At 37.8% G+C, this 19,834-nt stretch overlaps 1 protein-coding gene across 8 annotated transcripts in view; it reads left to right on the top strand.

Annotated features, from left to right (window-relative positions):
• FAM184A (family with sequence similarity 184 member A) overlaps positions 1 to 2,666 on the top strand; it is a 106,576-nt gene extending 103,910 nt beyond the window's left edge. For 5 of the 8 annotated variants that reach the window (XM_025422875.3, XM_025422877.3, XM_025422876.3 and 2 more), the window contains 2 exons: positions 606 to 808; positions 2,325 to 2,666. In XM_025422875.3, coding sequence (XP_025278660.1) covers positions 606 to 808; positions 2,325 to 2,406 — 285 coding nt within the window. In that variant the 3' untranslated portion in view covers positions 2,407 to 2,666. Of the gene's footprint in view, positions 1 to 605; positions 809 to 1,603; positions 1,700 to 2,324 lie in introns of all 8 variants that reach the window. The other 3 variants (XM_025422880.3, XM_025422879.3, XR_003126413.3) reach the window with 2 other exon arrangements.
• Positions 2,667 to 19,834: the final 17,168 nt, after the last annotated feature.

The following is a 19,834-nucleotide window of genomic DNA, read 5'->3' as shown; positions in this document are numbered from 1 at the left end:
AATTAGTGATACCACCAATTGGGAGATGAAACAATTATGCAAATTTAATTTTCTCTCCTCAGAAAGATGGTACAGTGAATTAAGGTCTTAAGTAGGAATGTGGGATATATTTCAAACTACTTTGCCAAGCATTTTTCCATTCCCTTTTTTTCCAGGCAAGAACTGCCTCTCTTTGACAGAAGGTTAAAAGTTCATGGACTTCCTTTTTAAAACTGTTTAACTTTATTACCTTCTACTCCTAATTTTAGCCCAAATCTATTTAATGTCGTGGTATCTGCAAGACCTGCTCCTTCCCCATTTCCTCCCAGTATTCTTTACCCTTTGAAATTCTGTCCATCTCCTCCCCTCCCCACGAACACCCTTCCTAAGTATTTCTTCCTCATTCTTGCCCAGCAGCATGTCTGTCCGTGAGGATTCCATGTAGATAAAGAACACCTCCAAGGATCCCCAGACCACACTTTGGGTAACACTGGTTCATATTAGCATCCCAGTTTAACAGAAAGCCTCCAAAATTTTTCCATGCCAAATTTATATCTTCTACTATTCCTATTTTCTTACTTGTCGTAACTCAGGGACTGTCCTCACATGTATTATTTTTAATGCAGCAAAAGAAGAAGAATGATAAGTCACCAACAAACAGGTTTGTGAGTGTTCCCAATCTAAGTGCTCTGGAATCTGGTGGAGTGGGCAATGGACATCCTAACCGCCTGGACCCCATTCCTAATTCTCCAGTCCACGCTATTGAGTTCAACAGCGGCAAACCACTTCCACAGCCAGTGCCACCCAAAGAGCCCAAGACATTTTTGAGGTGAGCCCCGTCTCACCAGCGATTTTTTTCTTTCTTTTTTAACTTGAGAAATTTACCTTCTTACATTGCAGAAATTCACTGTTTTAAGAACAAAAATTATTACTGTGAAAGATTTTCCAAATATATTTATCACTTCTCTAGAGAACTCCTTTTTGGCTCTTAAGATTTTTTTTCTAGTTTCTTGTCAGTTTTTCTAGATGCTGAAAGAGGTGCTGATGTAATTCGTATGCTTAGAATTTTAATGTTTATGGATAGTTGCTTCATTTGAATATTGTAGCAAATTTTTCACTAATCACCTTTATTACAGAACTTTTTCATACATTTTTTTTCACTTTCTTGTTTACCAGGCTTATTTACAAATATATAGCTAACTGCCAAAATAAAAAATATGTAAGCTCTGGGAATTTAATGATATACATATAAAAATTTTTACAATTGATATTCCAATTTTAAGTAAACCTCAGATTTGATTAAATGTATTTACAAGAATTTAAATGAAACCAAATTGTTTATCCATTAAATAACGTCAGAAAGTGTTGTTGTTTTAAGTTTACCTTACTATTACTGATTCTATGCTACTTTAATTTTTTTAACTTATTCCTACTAAATTTCAGCAGTGTCACAATAGTCTTACAGGTAGACTATCTTTTTCTAGGGTAAGTGATGACATAGTTAATGACTAATCATTTTAAGTAGAAAAAATAGCAAGAATAAAAATAGTCAAATATACTTTTGAATGTGTCTCCTGCTAAATATTTTGTGTTGCTTATTTCCTTTGTGCATGGGTATGTTCAGGTATCAGTAAGATGCATGTGCATGAGCTCAAGGAACTTGACTACTGGAATTTCCATTACACATTGTTGCGTGCCTTGTAAATTTCCCCCAAAGACGGTAGGGATTCTTTTGTTTTCTCAACTAGCCCAAAGAATATTTAGTTAGAATTAAGTTTAAATGATATAACTATGAAGATGGAGGGGAAAGTGGCTTACCATACTCCTTTCCCCCTGGAGTATTTGCTTATGGAATTACAAAAGTTTAATGTAAATATACATGTAGTAGAAATACCATACCGTGGCTTAGTTACCTAAGTTATATTTGAGGACACATCTGTCAGAATCAAATGCTTGTGTCAGATCCTGAAATTTAATTAGGTAGAAGAGAAAAAGTGCTGAAAAAGAGGAATGCTATCTTGTTCTTATTCCTGACAGTTCCTCCTGATTTTTTTTTATTCTAAGAAGGTGACGTTATTTTTATCAGCTGTCTGGTTTTGGGGTTTTTTTTTTTTTTTGTAATTATTTTGATGTGGCTCCTCCTTCACTGACTTCATCTGAGCTGCTGATGCACTCTCATGCTCTCATGGAGTGGAGAACCCAATCTAGTGTAGAGGGATCTACAAAACGCATCTAACCCAGGGAAGCAGTTCTGGTCATCTATACTGATGCTTTTTGTGTTTTTCCCTTCATTTTGCAAAACAGCTTAATGCTGGGTTACATGTCTCTCTTTTTTATGAATTCAGTCCTCCTCAGAGTGAAGCTTCCCCGGTGGCTTCTCCAGATCCCCAGCGCCAGGAGTGGTTTGCACGGTACTTCACGTTCTGAAAGAACTGTGTTGGCAACAGCTCTGTGTGGACTATTACTAAGAGCATGACCTTATACAAACCATTATGTGAACAGGCTTTCCTATGTCAGACACTGTGAATGAGAAAGTATTTGTCTAATTTGAAAATACACTATTTCCTGTGCTATTTATTGGAATCACTCTACTATATTATGTGTGTAATTATAACAGTTATTTTTATTTGAGATGGAAGAGTCTTTAACCTTTATAATTACTGCATAATAAATTTTGTTAGAACAAACAGTGCTTTTCATCTTTTTCTAGTAAGCTTATTATTATTAGACTTTAAATTTTTTAATTTTAGATAAGATTTACAAAAAAGGTATTTGCTAAAAAAAAAGTTTTACTGCATAATAATAAAATAGGAATAAAATATCAAATAATTTGACCTCAATAATCATAACTAAATCAGGCTAGGTAAACATTAATAAATATAAATATATTATAAATATATTATAACCTACTAATTTATTATATATGACTAACTATAAACTGTGTCCTCTAAATGTACAAGACTATGATGAAAACACTTGTAGATATTATAGACTTTCAACTACATAAAATACTGCTGACTTATTTATATTTTAATATTCTAAGGATCTGGAATGTCTAATATAGTTAGTATCTATGATTAAGATGAGTTATGGCCAAAAGTTATTTGGTAAAGAGACAGTCAGTTCTATCTCAATTTGTCTTAAAAGTTAGTGGGTGATAGGCATTCAGGAGTGCACTGGGTGTTACATGCAACTGATGAATCACTAAACTCTACCTTTGAAACTAATACGCTATAATGTTAAATTCTTTTTTAAAGTTTGTTACTGATACATTCAATGAGAGTGCCAAATTGAGTTGATAAAGCAATGTAGATTTTAGAAGAATCTTGGGTAAACAAGATAAATACAAATACCTTATCTATGAATGATGTAACAACAATAAAGACCAAGTTTTCTAATGGTTATTCATGTGTCAGACACTATACTCAGGGGCACTAGAAAGATTATTTAATCCTCACAAAATCTTCAAGAAGCAAACCATTGCATATGAGTTTTTACGGTTGACCTATTCTTTTAAGTTATCCTGGAAAAAAAAAAAAGCTTTATATAAAATCCTCGCTCTGAATTTTTCTTCAGCTGAGACTGAACTTTCTAAGTGGTTATTCTTATTTTAGAAAACAAATCTAGTTATAAGCATATATTCTTATCCCTAATTTATAGTTTACCTAATAATTTGGAGATTATTTACCAAGGATTTGATGATTAATACACATGCCTAGACACAGACATACAGATGATGAACACCTGTCCTCAAGAGCTAACCACATACTTGCTGAAATAGTCAAGGACTAAACTTTTTCAAGATCAGAGCAATGTCAGAAGGGATATAAGATTTATGGAGTGTAGGGCAGCCCGGGTGGCTCAGCGGGTTAGCGCTGCCTGCAGCCCAGGGCATGATCCTGGAGACCCGGGATGGAGTCCCACGTCGGGCTCCCTGCGTGGAGCCTGCTTCTCCCTCTGCCTGTGTCTCTGCCTCCCCTCCCCCTCCGCCCCGTGTCTTTCATGAATAAAAAAAAAAAAAAAAGATTTATGGAGTGTACAGGGAAGACAGAGAGGAGGAAGTGATTAATTCTACCTAAGTAGTGGCAGGGTAAGCTTGACATGGAAATGGTACCCAATTATAATTTTGAACGATGAGTGGGAATTACCCGGGACAGGGCTCTTTCAGGCACAAACTGGAACAAGTATCAAGAAGGCCAACTACTTCCAGAGAATTAAGTGCAGTCCTGTGGGATCAACGTGTAGGGCTAGAGAACATGCATGGCATAAGAGAACAATCATTCCTTGACCACCTAGCCTTTTAAACATACAACTAGTAAAAGTTAAAAGCTATACCCTTTACATTATGCTCAAAGGGCCTGAAATGCCTAGTAAGGAATTCAACTTGATTCTGCAGAGGCAGAAATAGATTTTTTTTTTTTTAAACTGAGAGAGCATATGTGAGGAGCAGAGGGAGAAGCAGACTCTGCTGAGCAGGGAGCCCTATGTGGGGCTCAATCCCAGGGTCCCAGAATCATGACCTGAACCAAAGGCTGACACTTAATCAACTAAGCCACCCAGGCACCCTAAAGCATGATTAGATTTAAATTTTAAGTCACCATACTGACTGCATACATACACACATTGAAAATGAAAGGATGGAAAAAAATATTCCATACTAATGGAAATAACAAAAACAACAAACAGACCAGGGCAGCAATACATATATCAGAAAATAAACTTTAAAACAAAGACTATGACAAGAGATAATAAAAAGGGACATTACCTAATGATAATCTGTCCAACATAACAAATACTTGTAAATATCTATGCATCCAACTTTGGAGCCTCTAAACCATAAAGCAAATATTAACAGACATAGAGGGAAAAATTGACAGTAATACAATTATAAGAGGGGAATTTAGCACCCCACTTATATCAATGGATAGATCATCTAGGCAGAAAAATCAATAAGAAAACAGCCCCTTTGAATGACATATTAGATCAGATAGACTTAACAGATACATACAGAATATTCCATTCAAAAACATCAAATATACATTCTTTTCAAGTGCACATGGAACATTCTCCAGGACAGATCACATATTAGGCCAAAAAACAAATCACCTAAGTTTAACAGAATCCTATCAGGCATTTTTTCTGGCTACAACAGGATGGAACTATAAATCAATCACAAGAAAAAAAAAAAAAAACACTAAAAAACCCCCCACAAACACATGGATGCTAAATAACATGCAACTAAACCACCAATGGATCAACAAAGAAACCAAAGAGGAAATCAAACATAGAGACAAAGATACAATGATCCAAAATCTTTGGGATGTAGCAAAAGCAGTTCTAAGAGGGAAGTTTAGAGCAATAAACGGGGAAAAAAAATTCAAACAATCTAACCTTGTGCCTAAAAGAACTAGAAAAAGAAGAAAAAGTCCAAGGTTAGTAGAGGGAAGGAAATAATAAAAACCGCAGCATAAATAAATGAAATAGATATGCACGCCCCCCCCCCACACCCAAAACAGAAAAGATCAGTGAAACCAAAAGCTGGTTCCTCGAAAAAACAAAATTGATAAACCTTCACCCAGATTAATCAAGATAAAGAGGACACAAATCCATTAAGAGAAAAAAAGGAGAATTGATACCACAGAAATACAAAGAGTTGGAAGAAAATAATGTAAAAAAATTCTACACCAACAAACTGGATAACTAAGAAGAAATGCATTAATTTCCGGACACATATCTTTCAAAACTGAACCAGGAATAAACAGTAAATCTGAACAGACCTATTACTAGTAACAAAATTGACTCCGTAATCAAAAAACTCCCACCAAATAAATGTCCAGGATCAAACAGCTTCACAAGTGAATTCAACTAAATGTTTAGAGAAGAGTTAACACCTATTCTTCTCAAACTACTCCAAAAAAGTACAAAAGGAAGAAAAGCTTCCAAATACATCCTACAAAGCCAACATTACCCTAATACAAAACTAGACAAAGACCCTACAAAAAAAATGAAACTACAGGCCAATATCTCTGAAGAACATAGACACAAAAATCATCAACAAAATTTGAGCAAACCAAATTCAACAATACATTTTAAAAAATCATACACCATGATTAAGTGAGATTTATTCCAGGAATGCAAGAGTAGTTTAATATTAGCAAATCAATTAACATGATACACAAAGCAAAGGATAAAGATCCTATCATATCAATAGATGCAGAAAAAGCATTTAACAAAGTACGACATCCATTCATGACAAAAGTCTCTCAACATAGTATGTTTAGAAGGAACATACCTCAACATAATAAAGGTCATATAAGGAAAAACCCATAGTTAACATCATATTCATCATACAAGACAAGGATGTCCACTTTTATTCAATGCAGTATTGGAAGTCCTAGCCACAACAAACGAGTAATAAAAGGCATCTAAATTCCTAAGAAATGAAATTCACTATGTGTACCTGATATGATGCTATACATAAAAAAAACCCTAAAGACCACCAAAAATTTTAGAATAATTGACTTCAGCAAACTTGTAGGATACAAAATCAATACCAAGAAATTAGTTGTGTTTCACACACTTATAAGTAGCAGAAACAGAATTTAATCAAATCCCATTCATAATAACACCAAAAAAGAATAAAATAGGAGTGGCTGGCTGGCTCAGTTGGTAGAGTGTGTGACTACTGATCTCTGGGTTGTGGGTTTGAGCCCCATGTTTGGTGTAGAGATTACTTAAATAAAATCTTTAGAACAGAACACTTGGGAATAAACTTAACCAAAGAGGTGTAAGAACTCTGAAAACTGTAACTGATGAAAGAAATTGAAGACAACACAAATAAATGGAAAGATATTCCATGATAATTAGAAGAGTATTGTTTAAATGTTCATGCTACCAGAAGCAATTGCAGATCTAATGCAAACCGTATCAAAATAGCAACAGCATTTTCCATAGACCTAGAACATATAATACTAAAATTTGTATGCAATCACAAAAGACCTCAAATAGCCAAAGCAATCTTGAACAAGAAAAGTAGAGGTATCACAGTCCCAGAATTCAAGATATATCACAAAGCTGTAGTAATCAAAACAGTACAGTACTAGTACAAAACCAGACATGGAGGTCAATGGAACAGAATAGGGTTCAGAAATAAATCTGTGCTCTATGGTCAATTAATCTATGACAAATGTGGCAAGAATACACAATGGCTAAAGGTAGCTTCTTCAGTAAATGGTGCTGGGGAACTGGATAGCTACATATATACAAAAGAAAAACTGGACCACTTTCTTACACCATATACAAAAACTCAAAATCCATTTAAAATCTAATGTAAGACTTGAAGCCATAAATTTCCTAGAAGAAAACACAGTAATTTCTTTGACATTAACACAGCAAAGGATAGCAACACTTTTCTAGATAGGTCTCCTCAGGCACAGAGGAAAAGCATAAACTACTGGGATTAAACAAAAAAAGCTTTTGCACAGCAAAGGAAACAGAGGCAACCTACTGAATGGGAGACGGTATTTCCAAATGACATATCCAATAAGAGGTTAACATCCAAAATATATAAAGAACTTCTACAACTTAACACCAAAATCCCCACAAATAATCTGATTAAAAATGAGTAAAAAAGGGCACCTGAGTGGCTCAGTGGTTGAGCGTCTACCTTCGGCTCAGGTCGCGATCCCAGGGTTCTGGGATCAAGTCCCACATCGGGCTCCCTGCAAGGAGCCTGCTTCTCCCTCTGCCTATGTCTCTGCCTCTTTCTCTGCCTCTCATGAATAAATAAATAGAATCTTTAAAAAATAGAATAAAATAAAAATGAGTAAAGAATCTGAGTAGACATTTTCCCAAAGAAGACACACAGATGGCTAACAGACACATAAAAAAGATGCTCAATATCACTAATCATCAAGAGCATGCAACTCAAAACCATAAGGAGCTACTACCTGCCACAAGTCAGAATGGCTAGTATCAAAACAAGTGTTGGTGAGAGTGTGGAGGAAAAGGGACCCCCTTGTGCACTGCTGGTGGAAATAGGAATGGAAACAGTATTCTCAAAAACAGAAAACAAAAATCCCCAAACTATAATGTGATCCAAGAATTCCACTACTGGGTATTTACCCAAAGACAACAAAAACACTAATCACTAATTCAAAAAGACGTGCACTCCTATGTTTAATGCAGCATTGTTTACAATGGCCAAGATATGAGAGCAACCCAAGTGTCATGGATAGATGAATAAAGTAGATGTGACACACACACACACACACACACACACACGATATATAATGGAATACTGCTCAGCCATAAAAAAGAAAGATCTTGCCATTTGTGACAACATGGATGGATCTAGAGGGTATTGTACTAAGTGAAATAAGTCAGACAAATACATGATTTCATTTATATGTGGAATCTAACAAAATGAGTAAACAAACATAAGGCAAACAGACCCATAAATACAGAGTACCGATGGCTGCCAGAGGGGAGATGTGGGCAGTGGGGGTGGGATGGGCAAAATGGTAAAGGGGAGGGGAAGCTGTTTCTGGTTGTAGAAAGAGTAAGTCATGGAGATGAAAGGCACAGCATAGGGAATGTAGTCCATGGTATTGTAATAGTGTTGTATGGTGGCAGATGGCAGCTATGCTTGCAGTGAGCATAGCAGAAAGATTTGTCAAATCACTATGTTGTACACCTGAAACTAATGTAACACTGTCAACTATACATCAAAAAATAGAAAATACTTTCCAAGGAAAACAATAAAAATAAAAAGTAAAAAGAACTGCATCTCAAAGGATGGCAGCTCTAGGAAACCTCAGCTGAACTGCCTGAGATTCCTGCAGTGAGACTGTTGTCCTTGCTGACCCAACACCTGGAACCTTCATCTATGCCACCATGATGCTCTGCCAAAAAGCTCCTACACAGTTTGGATTTGCCCTCCCTTTCTGGGGCCTCAGATGACAGGATCCTAGGATGAGACCAAAGCCTTTGTACCTTCCTCTCCTGATCTCTCTCAATCTCTGTCTCTCTCCCACACCCACAGATGATCAAAGTAGTCATATATAAGTGGTTAACACTGTAATTGAAGAAAAATAGCTTCAGCAAAACATTTGATAGAAAAAGCAACATGGAATCCAGGAAGCTTGGCATTAGAAGAATCCTTAAAAGCCGTCTCTTCTAAACTCCCACAGAATGCTTGCATCTCCCCTGTAACATCCCTGACTGAACTTGGATACTCTGGTGACAGGAAGCTCACTTCCTGAGGCTCCCTAGTACTGGCTCTAACACAAACAGATATCGAACTCTTGTGAATTTCCAAGTCTGTGTAATAAAATGGTACCGTCTACCCTACCTTCCTACACAGATAATATGAAATAGTTTGGGAAAAATATAAATTACTATAGGTGAGTAAATAGTTGTCATGGAAAGTAGAAGAGTAAATACACTAGAGAAGAATAAAAGAATTATCAGGCAGTGATTGAGATCAGAGGCTAAATCTTTATATTGAAACCTATCAGCGTGACTGTGCTCTTTGACCGTCTTCAGTTACTTGGATGCAGGTTTGTATCAATAGGTAGTTCTACTTCACCAGGTTTAGGATTTTGTTAGGTAAGTACAACAGAAGGATGGAAGTCAGAGGACTGAGTGTTGGCAAGACATGATAATGATAAAATGCTATTTATCATCTTTAACACAGTTACAATTTTTATGCTAGAAAACCATAGTGGACATATACTACCAATTACCTTACTAATGGTTCTAATCACCAGCTTCCAAGGTGTGTCAGAGATGAGGGCAGGGTTGTCCCACATATCCTACCAGTTTTCCAACACCAGCTGTGTGTCCTACAATTCAACTCAATTCTGACACTACCTGGAGATGGCATCAGATCCCATGGACTACGTACTCAACTCTACAGGAATGCTCTCCACTTTACACCCCAATTCCAAGCCTAGGTTGTTAACTATGCTTCTGACCAACTGGCTATAAATCAGAAGTTACTGAAATCCTCTCCTTGGGTTCAACTAATCTGCTGTAGCCATTCACCAAACTCAGAAAATCTTAGACTGCTGGCTACAGATGAACATCCAGATGAAAAGACACATAGAGCAGGATCCCAAACAAAGGAGCGTCTATCCTTCTGGAGTCGGGAGCCTGGCACAGTGGCACATGGAAGTGTTCGGATTCCCCAACCCCTCAACCCTGTTCTTTTGCATTTTTATGGAGGCATCATTACACAGGCATGACTGATTAAATTCATTGGCCATTAGTGCCTGACCTCAATCTCTAGGCCCTCTTCCCTCCCTAGAGGCCTAGGGTTCCAACCCTCTAATCACAGGGTTGGCCCTCCCTGGCAGAGCACCCATCCTTAGGTGGGGTCCGAAAATCACCTAATTAACAGAACAAAAGATGCCTTTAGCACTCTCCTCACTGAGTAAATTCCAATGGTTGTAGGAGCTCTCTGCCAGGAATAAGACAAAGATCAATACGTAGTTATTATAAATCACAGCATCAACCTTACTCTGGAAAATGTCAAGCTGATTTTTACATATTGGTTTAGATATTTAGTTTTTATCTCATTCAGTCACCACCTTCATAACCAATGTGTATGTAGGTATGATTGAAACTCATGTTCTTGTCCCTAACACTGTATCTTCACATATGTACTTAAAGCTTTTCATCATCAAACAGTAAGCTTCTAGCTCTTAGTTTTTCACTAACACTCTAATTTTAAATCTGAAGTGAAAAGACAGGCCCTAAGGGGAGAATCACAAAAAACATATATAAGATGAGGGAATGGAGAAAGAAAAATTTATAATGTAACATGGTTGGAAAGGCTTTATTTATGTTCACAGGAACTATATGCAAAACTTTGTAAGAAAAACAATACAAATAGATATTTGGAGATATATCACAAACAAGTGTCTGAGTTAACTAGATTCTAAAAATGTACTAAGATAAAAGCATATAAAAATATTGAGAGCAGTATCTTGCTTTAGACCCAAGTAAAAATTATCCATAGAAGTCTCTTAAGTATTATTTTCATATATGAAATGGAGAACATATTTTACCTAACAAAACAAGATCAACAGCATATTTTGCCATGGACATATTCTTTGAAAATAATGATATGCATAACTTCTTTCACGTTCTTACAAACTTTCTAACATTATTATGTGATACCACTGTGACAATGGATTATACTATATTAATTTTGGTTTGGAAGATTACTACATATCAACCACCTCTGGTAATCTCTGGAATGTAATATCTAATTTTCTGAATGTAGTTATATTTAACAATACACTTTTTCTTCTATTAGGAGTCAAAAACTGTTTGAAATAAAATAGCCCAGAAATAAACTTTCACACGTATGGTCAGATGATTTTTTGACAAGGGTGCCAAGATTATTCAGTGGAGAAAGGACAGTGTTTTCAACAAATGGCACTAGGAAAACCAGACACCAACAAGAAAAATAAAGATGGATACTTACTTTACACCACATATAAAAACTAACAATAAGTGGACCTAATTATAAGACCTAATTATAAGAGCTAAAACTACAACTCTTAGAAGAAAACACGGTAAACCTTCATGACATTAGATATGGCAACGATTTCTTGGCTGATGTAGGAAACTCCATGTTAATACTTTGGTAAGGGCAAAAGGCAATCTTAGCCCAAAACCCAGGACCCTGTAAGTCTCTACTTTGGAAACTTCCTTTATCTCTACTCCCCAGGATACATGTTGGCAATCATCCCCCAAACATGTGACCCAACGATATATATCTGAAGGGTTTCATGACTCAGGTTTTATTAGACAGTAATCAATGACCTCTTCCTAACAATAGCTAGCTCCCTCAAGGTCCTGGAAACCTTGCTTCCAAAATTCCTTAGAGACTTAACGCTCTCCCTAATCCCCTCACAACTTGAAAGTATACAATGGGCCACTCTCACGACCTTGCTGCAACTTTTTCTGCCCATGAATCCTGTCCTCGTGCTTTAATAAAACCACCTTTTTTGCACCAAAGATGTCTCAAGAATTCTTTCTTGGTCTTCGGCTTCAAACTCTAATGTCTTTTCCTACATCACTGGCTATGACACCAAAAGCACAAATAGAATAATTGGGCCTCATCAATATTAAAAGCCTTTGTGCATCAAAAGACATGAACAAATTTCACAAAGAATGTTTGTGATAAGGTATTAATAGCTAGAACATATAAATAACTACTAAGACAACAAGAAACCAATTCAAAAATGGGCAAAAGATTTAGACATTTCTCCAAACAATATATACAAATGGCCAATAAGCACATGAAAAGATGTTCAACATCATTAGTCATTTGGAAAGTCAAGTCAGGGATCCCTGGGTGGCTCAGCAGTTTAGTGCCTGCCTTTGGCCCAGGGCGTGATCCTGGAGACCATGGATCGAGTCCCACATGAGGCTCCCTGCATGGAGCCTGCTTCTCCCTCTGCCTGTGTCTCTGCCTCTCTCTCTCTCATGAATAAATGAAATCTTTAAAAAAAAAAAAAAAAAAAGAAAAGAAAAAAGAAAAGTCAAAACCACAAGGAAATACCACTTCCTACCCAGTAGGATGGCTTTTATTTTAAAAAAGGTGGGAGGGCCACAAACATGGAAAAATATATTCCATGTTCATGGATTGGCAGAATATTGTTAAAATGTCCATACTAGCCAAAACAATCTACAGATTTAATGCAATTTCTATCAACAATACCAACAGCATTCTTAACAGAATTAGAATAATCCTACAATTTGTATAGAATTGCAAAAGGCCCCAAATAGCCAAAGCAATCTTGAAAACAAAAACAAAAACAAAAATAAAGCTGGGGTATCACAATTCCAGATTTCAAGTTACATTACAAAGCTGTAGCATTTATTTATTTTTTAAAGATTTTATTTATTCATGAGAGACACAGAGAGAGAGAGAGGCAGAGACACAGGCAGAGGGAGAAGCAGGCTCCATGTGGGAAGCCCGATGTGGGACTTGATCCTGGGTCTCCAGGATCACACCCCGGGCTGAAGGCAGATGCCCAACTGCTGAGCCACCCAGGCGTCCCAAAGCTGTAGCATTTAAAACAGTATGGTACTGGCACAAAAATAGACACCGAGATCAATGGCACAGAATAGAGAACCCAAAAATAAACCCACACATATATGATCAATTAATCTTTGACAAAGCAGAAAAGAAAATGCAATGAGAAAAAGTCTCTTCAACAAATGGTGCTGGGAAAACTGGACTATTTTATTACATCATACATGAAAATGAATTCAAAACGGATTAAGGACCTAAATGTGAGACCTAAAGTCATAAAAATCCTAGAAAAGAGTAATTTCCCTGACTCAGCTGTAACATTTTTCTAGCTATGTCTCCTGAGGCAAAGGAAACAAAAGCAAAAATAAACTATTGGAATTATATCAAAATAAAAAGCTTCTGCAGAACAAAGGAAACATCCAATAAAACTAAAAGACAACATACTGAATGGGAGAAGATATCTAAAAATGACATATCTGATAAAAGGTTAGTATCCAAAATCTATAAAGAATTGGAGTGCCTGAGCGGCTCAGTTAAGTGTCAGACTCTTGATTTTGGCTCAGATCATGATCTCAGGTTTCTAAGATTGAGTCCCACATTGAGGTCATGCTGGGTGTGGAACCTGCTTGAGATTCTCTCTCTCCCTCTCCCTCTGTACCTCCTAAAGTTTTCATATAATATATGAAGTATATATGTGTGTATATAAAGAACTTACACAGCTGACCACACACAAAAAAAAACTTCCACACAATCCAATTTTAAAAGGGCAGAGACATGAACAAATATTTCCCCAAAGAAGATACACAGATGGCCAAGAAACACATGAAAAGATGCTCAACATCACTCATCAGGGAAATACAAATCAAAACCACAGTGAGATATCACCTCACACCTGTCAGAATGGCTAAAATAAAAAACAAAAGAACAAGCATTGGGGAGAATGTGGGGAAAAGGGGGCCCTCTTATACAGTTGTTGGGAATGCAAACTGTGCAGCCACTGTGAAAACCAGTTTGGAAGTTTTTCAAAAAGTTACAAATATAACTACCCTATCTATGATCCAGTAATGGCACTACCAGGCATTTACCAAAAAATTACAAAAATATTAATTCAAAGGGATATTTGCATCACAATGTTTATTGCAGCATAATTTGCAATAGCCAAGGTACGGAAGCAGCCCAAATATATATCAATAGATAAATGGATACAGATGTGATATGTGTGTGTACACACACACACACACACACACACACACGAATAGTTTTCAGCCATGAAAAAGAATGAAATCTTGCCATTTGCAACAACATGGAAAGAGCTAAAGAGTATAATGCTAAGTGAACTACAGCAGTTAGAGAAATACAAATACCATATTGTTTTACTCACATGTGGCATTTAAGAAACCAAACAAATGAACAAAGGGGGAAAAAAGAGGCAAAAAACCAGACCCTTAACTGTAGAGAACAAACTGATGGTTACCAGAGAGGAGGCAGGAGGGGGAGGGAGGAAATAGGTGAAGGGGATTAAGAGTACACTTATCTTGATGAGCACTGAGTAATGTGTAGAATTCTTGAGACACCATGTTGTGCACCTAAAATTAATATAATGCTGTATGTTAACTATACTGGTATTTTTAAAAAGAAAAAATAAAAAAAGGTGGAAGGGATAAGTGTTGGCAAGGATGGTAAGAAACTGGCACCCTTTTGCACTGCTGGTGGGAATGTAAAATGATACAGCCACTGCGGAGAGTAGTTTGGCTGTTGCTCAAAAAGTTACAGGGAATGACCACGTGATTCAGCTATTCCACATGTAGGTACCTACTCAAAGGCCAAGCAGGAAGGCGGACACTCCAACAGACACCTGCACACCAATGGTCACAGCAGCATTATTCACAAAAGCCGAGAGGTGGAAACAATCCAAATGTCCATCAACGGATGAATGGATAACTAAAATTAAAAACCCAGCCTTTCTCTTCTGTTGTAGGAAAATACTTCAATTCAGTCTATCTCCAGTGTATCTCCTGTTCTCCTCATACAAAACATGCATTTCTGACACTTCCGGCCAACAAATGTGTGGCTCTTTTCTTCCCCCAGCAACAAGCAAGTCTTTGACACCAGTTGAGTGTCCTGCGATTTACCTCAATTCTGATACTCTCTACCCAGAGACAGCACTGGATCCCACAGCTTCAGGGTTTAATCCCACAGACTGTTCCCACCCACTGCCCCTCATACTACATACACTTCAGAAGCCAGCTGCAGGTCCAGGTTATCACCCGTGCTTCTGACCAACCAGCTATAGACGAGTTGCTAATGACCCTGGGTTCAGTTAATTTGCCAAAGTGGCTCACTGAACTCCAGGAAACACATCTACCAGATTATTGAAGGATATAACGGGTAAACAGCCAGGTGAAGAGATGCATAGGGTAAGGTCTCAATGTTCCTGAAAGCAAGAGCTTTTGTCCCCATGGAGCTGGGGTGCATTATCCTCCCAGTGTGGATGTGTTCACCAACCTGAAGGCTCTCTGAACCCCATACTTTTGGGATTTTATGGAGGCCTCATGTAGGCATGATCAATTATTAATGTTATTCTTAGCCCTCTCACCTCTCCGGAGGATGGAGGGCTGAAAATTCCAAGTCTCTCATCATGGCTTAGTCTTTCTGCTGACCAGTCCCCTATACAGGAGCCCACCTAGAGGTACCTCACTAGAACAAAAGATACTCCTAGTGCTCTTGTCATTGAAGAAATTTTTTTTTTAGATTTGTTTATTTGAGACAGAGAGAGAGAGAGGGAGAGCGACCGCAGGGAGGGGCAAAGGGAGAAGGAGAAGCAGGCTATCCTCTGAGTAGGAAGCCCAATGCAGGGCTCCTTCCCAGGACCCTGGGATCATGACCTGAGCCAAAGGTAGACGCTCAACTGACAGAGTGGACTGAGTGACCCACGTGCCACCTTTTTTTTTTTTTTAAGATTTTTATTTATTTTTTTTGTTTAATAAACTTATTTTTTATTGGTGTTCAATTTACCAACATACAGAATAACACCCAGTGCTCATCCCGTCAAGTGTCCCCCTCAGTGCCCATCACCCATTCACCCCCACCCCCTGCCCTCCTCCCCTTCCACCACCCCTAGTTCGTTTCCCAGAGTTAGGAGTCTTTATGTTCTGTCTCCCTTTCTGATATTTCCCACACATTTCTTCTCCCTTCCCTTATATTCCCTTTCACTATTATTTATATTCCCCAAATTAATGAGAACATACAATGTTTGTCCTTCTCCGATTGACTTACTTCACTCAGCATAATACCCTCCAGTTCCATCCACGTCGAAGCAAATGGTGGGTATTTGTCATTTCTAATGGCTGAGGAATATTCCATTGTATACATAGACCACATCTTCTTTATCTATTCATCTTTCGATGGACACCGAGGCTCCTTCCACAGTTTGGCTATTGTGGACGTTGCTGCTAAAAACATCGGGGTGCAGGTGTCCCGGCGTTTCATTGCATCTGAATCTTTGGGGTAAATCCCCAACAGTGCAATTGCTGGGTCATAAGGCAGATCTATTTTTAACTCTTTGAGGAACCTCCACACAGTCTTCCAGAGTGGCTGCACCAGTTCCCATTCCCACCAACAGTGTAAGAGGGTTTCCTTTTCTCCGCATCCTCTCCAACATTTGTGGTTTCCTGCCTTGTTAATTTTCCCCATTGTCATTGGTGTGAGGTGGTATCTCATTGTGGTTTTGATTTGTATTTCCCTGATGGCAAGCGATGCGGAGCATTTTTTCATGTGCATGTTGGCCATGTCTAGGTCTTCCTCTGTGAGATTTCTCTTCATGTCTTTTGCCCATTTCATGATTGGATTGTTTGTTTCTTTGGTGTTGAGTTTAATAAGTTCTTTATAGATCTTGGAAACTAGCCCTTTATCTGATACATCATTTGCAAATATCTTCTCCCATTCTGTAGGTTGTCTTTGAGTTTTGTTGACTGTATCCTTTGCTGTGCAGAAGCTTCTTATCTTGATGAAGTCCCAATAGTTCATTTTTGCTTTTGTTTCTTTTGCCTTCGTGGGTGTATCTTGCAAGAAGTTACTGTGGCTGAGTTCAAAAAGGGTGTTGCCTGTGTTCTCCTCTAGGATTTTGATGGAATCTTGTCTCACATTTAGATCTTTCATCCATTTTGAGTTTATCTTTGTGTATGGTGAAAGAGAGTGGTCTAGTTTCATTCTTCTGCATGTGGATGTCCAATTTTCCCAGCACCATCTATTGAAGAGACTGTCTTTCTTCCAGTGGATAGTCTTTCCTCCTTTATCGAATATTAGTTGACCATAAAGTTCAGGGTCCACTTCTGGGTTCTCTGTTCTGTTCCATTGATCTATGTGTCCGTTTTTGTGCCAGTACCACACTGTCTTGACCACAGCTTTGTAGTACAACCTGAGATCTGGCATTGTGATGCCCCCAGCTATGGTTTTCTTTTTTAAAATTCCCCTGGCTATTCGGGGTCTTTTCTGATTCCACACAAATCTTAAAATAGTTTGTTCTAACTCTCTGAAGAAAGTCCATGGTATTTTGATAGGGATTGCATTAAACGTGTAAATTGCCCTGGGTAACATTGACATTTTCACAATATTAATTCTGCCAATCAATGAGCATGGAATATTTTTCCATCTCTTTGTGTCTTCCTCAATTTCTTTCAGAAGTATTCTATAGTTTTTAGGGTATAGATCCTTTACCTCTTTGGTTAGGTGTATTCCTAGGTATCTTATGATTTTGGGTGCAATTGCAAATGGGATTGACTCCTTCATTTCGCTTTCTTCAGTCTCAGTGTATAGAAATGCCATTGATTTCGGGGCATTGATTTTGTATCCTGCCACACTGCCGAATTGCTGTATGAGTTCTAGCAATCTTGGGGTGGAGGCTTTTGGGTTTTCTATGTAGAGTATCATGTCATCGGCGAAGAGGGAGAGTTTGACTTCTTCTTTGCCAATTTGAATGCCTTTAATGCCTTTTTGTTGTCTGATTGCTGAGGCTAGGACTTCCAGTACTATGTTGAATAGCAGTGGTGAGAGTGGACATCCCTGTCTTGTTCCTGATCTTAGGGGAAAGGCTCCCAGTGCTTCCCCTTTGAGAATGATATTTGCTGTGGGCTTTTCGCAGATGGCTTTTAAGATGTCGAGGAATGTTCCCTCTATCCCTACACGGAAGAGTTTTGATCAGGAATGGATGCTGTATTTTGTCAAATGCTTCCTCTGCATCTAATGAGAGGATCATATGGTTCTTGGTTTTTCTCTTGCTGATATGATGAATCACATTGATTGTTTTACGGGTGTTGAACCAGCCTTGTGTCCCGGGGATAAATCCTACTTGGTCATGGTGAATAACTTTCTTAATGTACTGTTGGATCCTATTGGCTAGTATCTTGTTGAGAATTTTTGCATCCATGTTCATCAGGGATACTGGTCTGTAATTCTCCTTTTTGGTTGGGTCTTTGGTTTTGGAATTAAGGTGATGCTGGCCTCATAGAACGAATTTGGAAGTACTCCATCTCTTTCTATCTTTCCAAACAGCTTTAGGAGAACAGGTATGGTTTCTTCTTTAAACGTTTGATAGAATTCTCCTGGGAAGCCATCTGGCCCTGGACTTTTGTGTCTTGGGAGGTTTTTGATGATTGCTTCAATTTCCTCCCTGGTTATTGGCCTGTTCAGGTTTTCTATTCTTCCTGTTCCAGTTTTGGTAGTTTGTGGATTTCCAGGAATGCGTCCATTTCTTCTAGATTGCCTAATTTATTGGCGTATAGCTGTTCATAGTATGTTTTTAAAATCATTTGTATTTCCTTGGTGTTGGTAGTGATCTCTCCTTTCTCATTCATGATTTTATTAATTTGAGTCTTCTCTCTCTTCTTTTTAATAATGCTGGCTAATGGTTTATCTATCTTATTAATTCTTTCAAAGAACCAACTCCTGGTTCTGTTGATCTGTTCCACAATTCTTCTGGTCTCGATTTCGTTGAGTTCTGCTCGAATCTTTATTAATTCTCTTCTTCTCCTGGGTGTAGGATCTATTTGCTGTTTTTTCTCTAGCTCCTTTGTGTGTAAGGTTAGCTTTTGTATTTGAGTTCTTTCCAGTTTTTGAATGGATGCTTGTATTGCGATGTATTTCCCCCTTAGGACTGCTTTTGCTGCATCCCAAAGATTTTGAACGGTTGTACCTTCATTCTCATTAGTTTCCATGAATCTTTTTAATTCTTCCTTAATTTCCTGGTTGACCCTTTCACCTTTTAGCAGGATTGTCCTTAACCTCCACGTGTTTGAGGTCCTTCCAAACTTCTTGTTGTGATTTAGTTCTAATTTCAAGGCATTATGGTCTGAGAATATGCAGGGGACGATCCCAATCTTTTGGTATCGGTTCAGGCCCGATTTGTGACCCAGTATGTGGTCTATTCTGGAGAAAGTTCCATGTGCACTTGAGAAGAATGTGTATTCAGTTGAGTTTGGATGTAAAGTTCTGTAGATATCTGTGAAATCTATCTGGTCCAGTGTATCATTTAAAGCTCTCGTTTCTTTGGAGATGTTGTGCTTAGAAGACCTATTGAGTATAGAAAGAGCTAGATTGAAGTCACCGAGTATAAGTGTATTATTATCTAAGTATTTCTTCACTTTGGTTAATAATTGATTTATATATTTGGCAGCTCCCACATTCGGGGCATATATATTGAGGATTGTTAAGTCCTCTTGTTGGATAGATCCTTTAAGTATGATATAGTGTCCCTCTTCATCTCTCACTACAGTCTTCGGGGTAAATTTTAGTTCATCTGATATA

Source organism: Canis lupus, chromosome 1, assembly GCF_003254725.2.
Source record: "Canis lupus dingo isolate Sandy chromosome 1, ASM325472v2, whole genome shotgun sequence".
Classification (NCBI taxonomy): Eukaryota; Metazoa; Chordata; class Mammalia; order Carnivora; family Canidae; genus Canis; species Canis lupus.
Note: the sequence above shows the minus strand (reverse complement) of the source record. Positions and strands in the feature narration are given on the sequence as shown.